This window comes from Anolis sagrei, chromosome 5, assembly GCF_037176765.1.
Source record: "Anolis sagrei isolate rAnoSag1 chromosome 5, rAnoSag1.mat, whole genome shotgun sequence".
Lineage (NCBI taxonomy): Eukaryota > Metazoa > Chordata > Lepidosauria > Squamata > Dactyloidae > Anolis > Anolis sagrei.
In genome coordinates this window covers 147405133-147418118 of record NC_090025.1, presented here as the reverse complement: position 1 = coordinate 147418118, position 12986 = coordinate 147405133, and the positions used below count along the sequence as shown (strand labels likewise).

Here is a 12986-nt window from a genome sequence, read left to right as displayed (position 1 = left end):
TTTTTTAAAAGTTTCATATTAAAATACAATCTTTACACTTTTTCTCTATATGATTCCCATCCCTTTCAAGATATCACTTTTGAAGAAATTTCATTTCTAAATATGAAAAACTTCTTTTAATTTAATTTGTATTTACAAATCTTTAGATAGGCAAGGAACAGCTTTTTTCTAATTAAAGCAGTAAGGCACCATTCTTCTTGTAAGGGACTAATGAGGCTTCTGCACAAGGAAAAATAATGTTTTAATTAAAACATTTTAACTGATTTCTGCATAACTAATTTCATGCACTATTTCTGTACTAAACTGTTAAGCATCTTCTTTGGGATGTTTCTTCCTCAGGAAGATCTTTGGAAAGTAAGAGAAGTAAAGTGTTTCACTTTTTAAAGACATAATCAATTGGAGAGTGTACACATTCTCAGTGGAAAGCTTGCTACATTCTTGTCAACCTTGAAGGTGACTTACACTGACCAAGGGCCTAGCAAAAGTTAATTTACAATCTACACAGCTTATACTATGATGCCAGGCTTCTTTTTCATACTGTTTCATTGGAGCACAAGGTATGGCTCAATAGTTCATTTGCACATTCCAATAAATCAAGATAAATATAGACAATATTTTCTCCTACACACCTTTTAGCAGCAGTCATTAAATTCAATTACTCTGCCTGATTCAGAAATGTAGTTAATGTCACATAAAGAAACTTACTGATTGACCTTTAGGGGAAAAAAATACTTTCTGGATCCGACAATTATTCTTAATCTAAATCAGATACAATATATTTTCAATAATGCAAAGTTTAGAATGAATACTATATTTGTTCACTTAAGCACGAATTAAGACAAACCATTTATGATGTTACATTGGTGAACAAGTAATTTAATTGATATAACTTTCCATTTAAACACGTTCACAATGGAAAGAGATTATAGGATCCAAAGTATGCTTTTTTTCCCTTGTGCTGTCAGTCACTTGAATAGTTTTTGGAACTCTCTAAGCAGGAGGTTATTTATCCTTCACCTCCTGCTGTTCTTGAACATAAATCTCCATATCAAATTCTTACATAACTTCTGTAACATCCAAAGGACTTCCTAGGTTTTGACTCTAGCAACAGCTAGCAGCAAAATACACCTAAAGGTAATTCAGTGAATACTTTTACAAGAATTCTATCAATTAATCCACAACTCCATAACGAAAAATATTTCTGTATTTCTAAAATCACAACTAAATTCAATAAAATTTGCAATAAAATCTGAAGATGCATTGCTCTGATTTATGAAGATGAACACACACATTGCTGCTAAAATCTTTTTTAAAGACCCCCACAATTATTCTATGGATAATTTTACAGTGTTTTAAAAAATCAATAAGCTAAGAAAAGAGAATTGTATAATATTAAATATTTGACCAGTCAACATGATGGTACCATACATAGCCAACATGAAGTTTGCCCAAGTACAATTCTAACATTAAAATACATCATTTAAACCTTTCAGATATTATTGATTTTCATTTTTATCTTTCAGACATTTATTTCTGATCAAATGCTCAGGTTTACATCAGACTCGTTCAGAACGACAAGAGCAGTTTTCCAAATAAAGTTGGGAAATGGCTCAGCTAATTTCTGAGCCAATCACAATTCAGCTTGGCTTGCCTAGCTAAACAAAACCCTTCCCTTCACCCAGAGAACTTATTTTTCCTATATGTAAATTTATTTTCTTTTTCTCTCAGAGTCAGTTACAGTGACAGACAAGCTCTCAATGGGGATAGGATAAGGTGTTTCCTCAATAGCTGCAGTAATTTTTGCATTCTTAAAAAAAATATCTACTGCAAGTGACTTCAAAGTATACCAGCACCAGGCATCAACCAAAGAAGAATGGAGAGAAAAGCCTGCCTTCTTCTGTCACTTTAGCCAAATCATTGCTGCTGCTGTTGCGACCATGTTGATTTAAAGGTCACAAGGAATTTGGTGTGCTATATTCCAATAATAGATTTTCCCAAGCTCTGTTGTCAAGGAAGGAAGAGACTGGTATATGATATTGAGGAACACAAGTTGGAATACTAAGCTCCATGGAACTAGCACCTGCAGTTTCATTATTCATTTCCAACAAAATATGGCTTCTGACAGCATTTTCTATTACCTCCAATGTGATTCTGTGACATTCTTGAGCCAGAAATCCTTCATTTCTAAGATGTACGGTTTCATATATCTACACAAATTCAAGGACCGTATCCTGCATAGATACGAGCATTGCACTATATTCATTAATGTTTCAAGAAATGAAGCAATCGCATCTTTCCCCTCCCACAGAATATAATGACCTGTGAAACCATATTGTAGCACTCACAAGTTTTACTTCTTCTATGTACAACTTAGCCTCTTTATTTTCTATAGTGAATCAAGAAAGTCTGAGTAGAGGAAACCTATTCCACTTTCTCTTCCCCTATTTTGTTCATACAACACACACAATAAATGCTAAGATAGTACTCCTCTCTCAAAAATTATGCCCCTCTTTGTTCAATTTATTGACCTAGCCTTATTACAAAATCTTACCCTTGAAAAGGAGTTGTCATCCCATCTTTCATACCAACATTCCTCACAAAGAACAACCCAGAAGTTAAAAACTCAATATATAGTTTCTATTTGAAATAATGGTTAGACTCAAAGCAAACTAAGTCTGCAATCCCATGTAAACTTACATCAGAATGTACACAATTGAATTTAGATGTATATCCAAATAACCACACATTTAGGAATATACACTAGATTGTAGACATTTTCCTTCTATTTCGTGGATCTTAAATACCCTTGATACAGAATGAAAATAATTAAATCCCCATTGTTATCCAAAAACCTACCTGGACTGCATATCCTGCTGTGTTTTGGGCTGGCCAATTTCAGTGGGAGGTGAAGAATGAGAGACGTGTTGCTGAAGTTCAACTAAAGACTGGTAGTACTGCTGCTGTTGGTGCTGTTGCTGTTTATATCGAGACAAACTGAAAAACAGCCCCAAAATGGCTTTCAAATTTCCATTCCTTATTTCTGTAAAAGAAAAAACAACAGCATATGAATTTATGGTGTTAATTTCTCATCTTCATAGGTGTATGCAACAGACACTGCATGGATCAAAGAAAAGTATACTAACCTTTTATTAAATGTCACTTTTAGAAGCAGTTTGTTTTGGGGGGAAATCCCTATTTCATATTATTTTCTTGAGTAAATTGCACACTACTCATTGACTTCATGACTATTCAATTTATTAGAAATATATTAAGACAACATATCAAATAGTGAAAAACATACAATAACTGTAAAGGTTCTGAGTCATTGTAGGTGGACTATGCCAAAAAGAATGCAAATTATTTAAGTTTTAGAAAATGTTTAAATTGCTTCTATTTCATTTTCAGTTATTAAATAAATGTTGTGCCAATTGCCAGTTTCCCTGGCTTTTTGAATTCCCAACATCCATTAAGAAAAGAAAAAAAATGAACTGGAAGAAGGAGGTGATATTTGAAGTTTAGCATTTTGTTGATTTGTTCTCCAAAGAACCGGCATCCCAGATCTGGAAAGCCTGAAGAGTTTGAGAGTAAAGCTTCTAGCAGTGTTAATGCTCTTATAATGCAAGGTTTAAGAAACAGGGAATTTTATATTTCATTAACTTACATGCACCCGGATTATGATAGCTTTCCACTGCCCGAGGTGAACTGAGGCAAATATGACTCCAAACAATAGTAACAAGAGAATATTTCCTAGCTGAAGTAGCAATTCACATTTAAACCTACTACCACTATTTTATGGTAGAAGACTCATGATGGTCCTATACTGAATTAAAACCGAAGAGTAATTATATTGAGTGTATGTGTATTACGCAATAGTAGAGAACTATATGCTTATATTTCAGGGTTTACACTCTTAATCTCAGCACTCTCATGCTCTCTCTCTACATATTAATATTATACTTGGTTCGGCCACCCCAAACGAAATTCAGTTCTGAAAACACAGAAAGTAGGAATCCACAGTTAAGTTGTTGGATCTCGTATCCGTACATAATCAACAATTTTGGTTTTGCTGAAGGAAGTGGCCAAGATCAGTAAATAGCCATGATCTTCAGTTAGTTCTTTAGAAAATGTGTGAATCAAACCATACCATGAAAATCATATGCCTTATATTTATAGATAGAATGCAATACTAGACAAAAAAATATCAGATTTTATTTATTTATTTTTGTCTAGAAATCAGCTATAAACTGTCGGGAAACCTTTGGATGTTAAAAAAACAAATCAAAACAATTGATACTTTGCAAATCCTAACAGACAAAACAAGGTGTAAATATGTGAAATAAAATCTAATGTTTCTGCTTCAAAATGTAAAGCTTTTAAAATAATAGAAGTCCTTGGCAGAATGGACTGTTATTATTCTTTTGTTCGTTTCAACATCATGAGTCCTGCAGAACTAACTGTGTAATGCACAATACATTGATTGATTGATTTTTCAGGCCAGACATTTAGACTTTGTTTTCTTTCTAAAATGGCAAAATTATTAATAGCTATAAGCTTTGTTTGATGATTATATATAATATACCTTTTATGGTCATAATTCATTCTGCAGCCATAACAGCAATTTCCTTCATATAAACAACCTGGGTCATAAATGGGTACAGAAAAAAGTGAACACATTTTTGTACATAAACTTACTCTTTATCCATTTTTTGTGAACAATTAACATATCTGATATAAAGATATGTGCATCTATAAAACTATGCTGCTTGTACTTCAGACCACATATCTCTTTAATGTGTACAGGAAAAATGGGCAAACTGTGATTTAACCTAATGTTTTTACCTATTACATAATGTCATGTTTTTACTGTGTTTGTATTTGTAGGCATCGATTTGTTGGCAGCTGTAAGCCGCCCTGAGTCCCCCTTCGGGGTTTGAGAAGGATGGGATACAAATGTTTGAAATAAATAAATAAACAAATTGGACCATGTCAATGATCTTTATATATTTAGGGTGGTGTGAGAATGGAAAAAAAATACTTAATCTGCCCTACCATTAGTCAGAGTGATCTCTAGGAACTAATTTGGGCTGTAATGGAAGGACAGTCTAGAAGAAAGCAAGCATTTACTGCAATATGTTTGCATATTGTGCTGAAAAAACTTGAGTTGGCTCTGTGTACTAGACATCTTAACTTTGGGAAGAGGCTTGAGTTGTATAGTGTTGTCCTTTCTTTTTGTACCCTGAGCAGTCAAATGTCCAAAGACCTCTTCACCCAGGGTAAATTTTGGAGGCAATTCCAGTTCCACAGCAGCTTTGCTATGGAGCTCGCCAGCTCCCATCCCACACTGGAGAAGTACTCCAGCAGCTCCATGGCAAAAATGCTGCAGAACTGGAGTTGCCACCAGAAAAAGGCAGTGGCAGCAACACGGGAGGTTTCCTGTGGTTCCATTGCCCTCAATGGAGCAAGCCAGTTGGCTGATGCTTCCCCACCTCTGATATGGAGTGGGGAAGCCAGGATGGTGTGGGACGGTATGATGTGGACATGTACCGCCGAAATCGCCACGATCCACAGTGATTCTGGTGGCATATCTGAAGAGTTCCTTAGTGAAATCCTGGTATATAAATAAAAGAAAGAGAAGTGTGCCGAGAAACTAAAATCATTGCATTACCCCAGAAGATAGATATCTGAACTAAACTTGGTTTTTATTTATTTCTAGAGACAGATGAAAAATGTCAAGCTTATACATATCTGATTAAATTAAAGTGGTCAACAGAATAATCCTATTCATCTATCTCCATGAGTAAATTGTGTTATTTTCCAAAAAGGTTTACTTAGAAAACTATGTATAAGATTACAGCCTAAGGTTTATGCAAGCATTTAAAATAATAATAATAATGTGTTTCACAAATCAACTTTAATAGGAAAAACACAACAGGTTATTTTTTTTATAGACAGCAGAAATGTGATTCTAATACTCTATCATTTGTGGTTTTGGGAGTTCTATTTATAAAAGAGATATAAAATGAAAGTGGATAAAATCCCAATGCATTATGTCATTCTGCAGAAGATTATATCTATTGCTTGATTTTTTAAAGTGTTCATAGATTCAGTTAGCATCTTCGGTTTACTAAAGGATGTCCTTCAGTAACCTCGGGGATTGCCACTTTTTCTAAGAACATTTATAGTTGCTTTACACATTCAGGATATTTATTATTATTTATTATGTGAGAGTAGCACCAAAACTACTTAAAGCTATAATAAGAATCAGTTATCATAAAGATAAAGAGTTATTACACAGAAACTTTGCAAAACCTTTCAAATATTTATTTCGGATATGAAAAATGCACATCATGCCACAGAAATGAAATCTTTCTCCTGCAATTAATTAAAATGTTATTCTATTACTTTATTATTTCTGTATTGCATCCCAGCCCCCAAGGACTACTGAAGTGATGAAGCAATAAGAACCAATAAAAACAATACAAGATAAAAAATTAAAACACATTAAAATTCTTTAAAAACACCTACAAGTAGTTAGAAAAACTTTAAAGACAATTGAAAAACAAACACAAAACTTGAAGTGAAAAGTGGTGAAACATTTAAATTGTTATAATATGTGTAGTTTACAGAAAAAGGTTTTAACATATACATTTTGCTGAATGTTTTCTGATAATGTATTTTAGCTACCATATATTGTGCCCCATTGCAAGATACGAGGAAAGGCAAAAAAATAAATTCATTTATTAATTAAGCATTATTAATGAGCATTATTCTCAAGCAAATGATTTCAAAATCCAATATTACATGATGTATATAATTCTGTGCATAATCTATGAGCACAGTTCACAGCCTTTACATGAAATTTGTTAAAACAAGCCTTCAGTGGGCTATGGATTATAGCATATTGCAATTAATTTACCCATATTAATTTCTAAAATATTATTAATAATAAGAAATAAACATTTTAGAAATTAATATGGGTAAATATAATTTTACTCCAAGCTAGAGCACACCTGTTCTGCCGCCACGCTATCTTAACTACTTGGAAAGTGAACTGGCTTTGAAGGGTACAGGGAGACTATATAGTTGAATCAAATAAGAATTTATTAACTGACCAGAATAGACTTTCTCTCCTCCTGAGCCTCACTACAAGTTTTTATGAGGAGAGGTAAAGTCTTTTGAGAGACAGACACAGTTCTGACTGAACTGAGACTCTTGAATCTTTATTTCTTCTCATTGTTTCTTTCCTGCGTGGTGTTCAGCTGTCTCTAAAATGGTCTCAATATTTAACTCTGACTGGACTTGAATACAGCTCCGTCTGGGCTTGCTATTCTGTAGACCTTCCGGCCGTCACAAAAATAACCAGAAGAGCCTTCCCTGAGGCTCTACCTCTGAGGGATTCTTAAAGGGGCAGGGCGATGGAGGCTTCAAATGCAAAGAAGTTGTCTAGACTGACCCGCCAGAAACTGTACATAAAATATTAATCCCTTTATCTAAAAAGGACTTAACTAGGGGTAAACAGTGAGGGTCTTCATGGGGCATTACAACACTCATTGATATATCATAAATAGAACTAAAATGTCCTATTTGTTTTAATGGGTCTGTTTTAGTTGGGAGTTAAAATTTAATTTATCCTGTGATATTATTTTTTTAAAAAACAGCTTGAGGAAAATAGAGACATTTATATGGTACACCCACAAGACAAGAAAAAATGTGTTTAAAATATATTACCAATTGCAAATATTTATATACATTTTCACATTCGCATAAAACATAATTCAGTGATATTCACTTGAAACATCTGAAGGAGATTTGAAGGATGGAGGAAGAAAAGATGGACAGAAGTAATCAGTTTTAAGGATCATGAAATTAATTTACTCTGGCTGGTGTGGATGGGATGAAACTACTAAATATCAATATTCTCAGTTTAAATTAAGAGACGTTGGCTGTTGCCTTTTCAATATGTTTCAGCAAACATATTTCAGCTATTTGACGCTTTATGTCTTGCTCTCAACAACACAATAAATAAACATAATATAAGCACAGCATGTAGACAAAAATAATTCCACTCAGATATTTAAAATAGCCATAATATTAGTATATATAATTTATTCTAACTGCACCATACAATGACTGGTACACACAGAAGAGAAAATTCTATAAATGGAGTATTATTCTCAAGCATATGATTTCAAAATCCAATATTACATGATGTATATAATTCTCAGCACAATCTAGGAATACAATTCACAGCCTTTACATGAAATTTGTTGAAACTAGGCTTCAGTAGGCTGTGGATTATAGTGTATTGCACAGAAGACTATTCATGTTCAAGACTATTTCCAAGGTGTGCTGGGAGGAAGAAAGAACAGTAACATGTGCAAAGAAAGGTTCATTTTGTAGAAGTGTGTATGTGTGTGTGTGTGTGTGTGCATGATGCATTTGATAAATAGCAAGAATCCTCTAAAATGGTAGAATGACAATAAAGATTCAAGACATACTTTTCATTCCTCTGACTGTGTTTTTCTTACCTTCGGCAGAAAGACCTTGGACATTTACACCTCTGGCTGCCAGAAAACTAAGGCAGACATCAACATTCTCAACCTGCAAAACGAACACAAAACAGCAAAAACAGTTAAAGGCTTTTTTACAAGAGGGACTTGACTGCAGCAAATAGCTTGAAGGAAATGAATAGTTTACATTCATCACATACTCCAGTTCTTTAGTAAAGTTTAACAAGAATGATTACTGCTAATTGGGCAGCTGCTATAAAAGCTTTCATTGTCCACTTTGGTGTTTAACAACAATTCATAAAGGGCTGATCCAGAACAGCATGCTGCTGACAAATCAGCAATCCACCTACTTACCATGAAACTGGATTCTGTACACTCCAATAAGGAACAATGAAAGCTTCCATACAGAACTGAGAACTGAGTACAAAGATGTGCATGACCAGCTGTTCCAATGGGGAAAAAACAACCAAAAACAGTTGCCATATATGTCAAAAATATATGCCTGGAATGAGTTTGAATATTATTACTAAACAACATACTTTTTTCTTGCCTTATACATAAAAACTCCCTTAAATTATTTGGCTGTAATTTTTGAAAGAAGCTCAATTTACAATCGCTTTTGACAAAGCCTGTTTTCTTTAGGCACTACCTTATTACCTTATTTATTACCTAACATCAATCTTCCCCAAGGTGACCTCTAGAAGTCATCACTATTTTAGCTGATCACCATTGGACAGCATGCTTGATAGGAGCCGTAGTTGAAAGGATAGGAATGAGGAAGAGCATCTCTTATTATTTAGTGTGATAATATACCAATACAGACAGAACAGACCTGTGTTGCCCTGATCCAGCATTTGTAAGAGAATTAGTCAGAAGAAGAAGTTGCCATATACAGTCATATTCTGGGTTGAAATGTACTATAAACATGTCTTTCAAAACAACAAAACATACTATAATGCAATTTGGACAGCACTATCAAGAAAGGAAGAGTGAAAGCTCATCTGGTGTAAGGATAATAAAATCAAAAAAGTGAAAATAAATCCTTATTTACAAATAAGAGTTTATTTTCACTTGTTTGATTTTATGATTTTTTATGGCCAAAACATGTATATGATGATTTTTTTCCATAGCTCTAAATGTATACCAAGATAAACACCACATGTAAGCATTATTCTTAATAGGTACCAAAATGTATCAAATTCTGTATGACCCTTCTTTTTTCTAGGTTCCTGAGACTTAGTGGTAAACCTTTCTACTTAACCATGGAGAGAGTTATTACTAGCACTATTCCAGTTCTGTGCTATTTTGAGTCCTGCAGAGAGTGACATAAATATTTTTTCAGACTTTTATATGAAAGGTTTATGTTGTCTCCTGACAATAAAAATACTAATTTGAAAAGCCTGGGGAAAATGTAGTTTTGGACAGCATTGTCATCTCAACAGCTGTGGACTAGTCCAGTCAAAAAACGTTTTATTTGTCTCAAATTGGAATTGTTTTATCTAGCCAGAAAAAAAACCCAATGGTTTATAGTAAAAACATTGTACACTAACAAGGACTATGGAATAGAAGCTCTCATGTTTTTCATTGATTGTAGCACTTATAAGTATTTCAGTTTTGTAGGATAATTCGCCTTCTAAAAATATACTGAAACCGAATATCTTAAATGAGCATACATTGATTGACAAATCTGGAACTAATGTAAATCCATGAAATACATTCACTAGGCATGTGCAAAAATTTTGGAAATTCCTCAAATCATAAGAAAATCGGAAGTTTTGTAAGCCGGAAGCCATATCCAAAGCGTTCGTGAGGCCTACACCAAATATTTTAGAACTGAAACTTACCCCAAACTTTTTTGTTTTAGCTTTGTAAATCTTGGAAGCTTCCCAAAGTCAGTTTCATATTCAGTGCAAGGAAGTAAAACCACTAAGCCAAAAAGGCTGCCTGCTTGCCTGCCTACCTGCCGGGAATTAATGGAGTCTCGGCATTAGGAGCCATGAAAAAAGGGAACAGTGCATTTTGGGAACAACATGAAGCTCTGGGAAATGTATTTTGAGAAGTAGAGGAGTCCTATGCCAAAGAATTCAAAAGGCTCTGCCCTAAGCTACATTTCCCAGTATGCTTTAGCATCAGAAAGCCACAATTAAGAGAGGAGATTGGTCTGTAGCCAGCCAGAGCTCCAAGGCATTTGTTAATATTCTACACTATGATTTCTGTTCCTAGGTTATAAATGGCAGTTCCTAATTGGTTCTGTCATAAAAATATGGCAAAAGTTTATTACACTGCAAAATTTTGTCTTCGTGCAGGGGACGTCATCTTATAGCACATTTTGCTTTGTTGAGTCTCCACCAATTTAACAAAGTTTCTGCTGCAGAATATTCTTCAAACAGAAGAGACAAACGGTACCTCTCTTATGAGGAATTTCTGTTAGAAGTGCAATATTTTATGTTTTCATGTCTTAGTTGTGTAACCTATGCTATAATATGTATATTAAATGGCTACTAAGCTATGAGATGCCACAAGGTTCCATTCTGTCCACCATGCTCTTTCATATCTACATGAATGGAATCTGAGTGGGACCACTAAAGCTTTTACAGTTAAGTTTCATTGGTATGCTGATAACACTCAGCTCCACTTCTTCCACTGGGGTGTGCAGGAAATGGATGGGTGTTTGGGTGTTGTAATGGACTGGATGAGGACCAATACAATGAAAATGAACCCTGACAAGAAAGAAGCTTTATATATTCTGCATCATAAGAAAAAGGAATTACACGTAAATCAAAACATGAAAAGCAAAAAGTCATGTACAAATTCAAACTTCTGTGTCTCCTTGGTAGATGTTTTCATCGGGAACACAAGTGTTCAACTCTCCCCCCCCCCCCCTATTGAGTTTTCCAGATTATGTAGAACAGTTAGATCATCTAGTATTGAATCCTTGCCATCAAACTCTAGGCTCTGTATCTATCATTACAAGATCAAAGAAAGATACCAAATCCTGTGCCTCCAATGTTGTGTTTAGTTTAGTATTATCTTTTTAATGCCCTGAAAATCAACTGAGTTGGAAAACCCAAATTATAGCAAATTCCTTTTTTCAATAAAGATTATAGAGTTTACAGTGCTACATAAATCTAAAAAATGTATATTCTAGATATTGGAAGGCAGGTGGGTCTGACTTCTTACAAGCCAACCACACAGCATCTTTCTTTCATTTGTTACACAACTTACACCAGAATTTGGCTGAAATAGGGATGAACTGCATACTGCCAGAATCTCTTTCCCTGTTAGTGATATATCTGGAAAAATTGCTGTAAATACTTCCAGTCATGTCTGCAATATAAGATTATTCCCAGATTCCCCCCAGCTTCAAATTGTTTTCCATTTATTTTTTATTTAAGTCTTTACTGTTTGAATTGTGGAGCAACAGACACATAGAAAGTTCAAAAAGAAGTCTTCATATATACTTGAGCTGAAACTACTTCTAAATAGGACACCACATGAATGAGGCACTGAAAATTTGGGGAGTGGGAGGCAGCATCATAGGAGGTCACATTCTTCCAATCTTCAGCAGAAAATTTTTACATGAGGAGCACTAAAGTCCCATAAGAATAAAAAAAATCTGGAGCATCAACAAAAAAGGCACAGAAAAATTTTGAGAGTTCACAATTTGAAAGAAAATACTTTTACTAAGAATTGTATGAAGCCTTATCGTCATCTCAGCTTCTAGTCAGATCAAGGTAACTATTATAAATTTTCATGTCCATTGTCTCGCTGTTGTTGGTTCATTTTTGTTTTGGATGGGGCAATAATCCCATGTTCTAGAGATTTACCTACATTTTTGTGATATCTGACCATTTGTCTCAGATCTAACCTACCTGACTTTCAAAAGTATTTGATTACTCCTGAAAGCTAATTTGATATACATAGATTGTCTGATGTAATTATAGTAGGTAAGGTCCCAAGAATTATTTCCAGTGCCCTGAAGGTGACAAGCAGAAGTCACATTCAAATTCCCCTTTGCACACAAACCAAAAATCTTTGCACATGAGACCTTTACTTCAAACCAGTAAACTGTTGTTATCATAATGGAGGTGGGAGATATAGCTTCATTCAGCACAGACTGAACCTTGATTTCCTGGTTTGTGTTTCAACTGAACAGAATCACACTGTTCTTGTCAAGAGTAAGTTTCTGTTTCTTACCCTCATTCAGTTTATAACTAGTATCAGATACTAGAAAAGCTTCTGTCGATTTAGATTTAATTCATTCTAATAGGAAATACGAATTGGATGTCATCAGCATCCTGGTGGCACTGAATTTCCAAACTGTAACTCCCCTCCCCCTTAGGATGGCCACACAATATAAATCTGAGCAACATCATATAGCAGTGGGTAGGAAATCAGATGGCAGAACATTAATGCCACTTTCTGAAATCACCTTTTATAATCACAGCAGCAGAAGTATCATTTATGGCAAACACT

The 12986-nt window shown here is 34.4% G+C and overlaps 1 protein-coding gene across 17 annotated transcripts in view; it reads right to left on the bottom strand.

Moving 5' to 3' along the window:
* The window catches only part of NAV3 (neuron navigator 3), a 619870-nt gene that overhangs the window by 209565 nt on the left and 397319 nt on the right, over positions 1-12986 (bottom strand). For 16 of the 17 annotated variants that reach the window (XM_060777419.2, XM_060777418.2, XM_060777420.2 and 13 more), the window contains 2 exons: positions 8529-8601; positions 2857-3040 (listed from right to left, as the gene is read on the bottom strand). In XM_060777419.2, coding sequence (XP_060633402.2) covers positions 2857-3040; positions 8529-8601 — 257 coding nt within the window. Of the gene's footprint in view, positions 1-2856; positions 3041-4579; positions 4629-8528; positions 8602-12986 lie in introns of those variants that run through there. The other variant, XM_067469109.1, reaches the window with a different exon arrangement.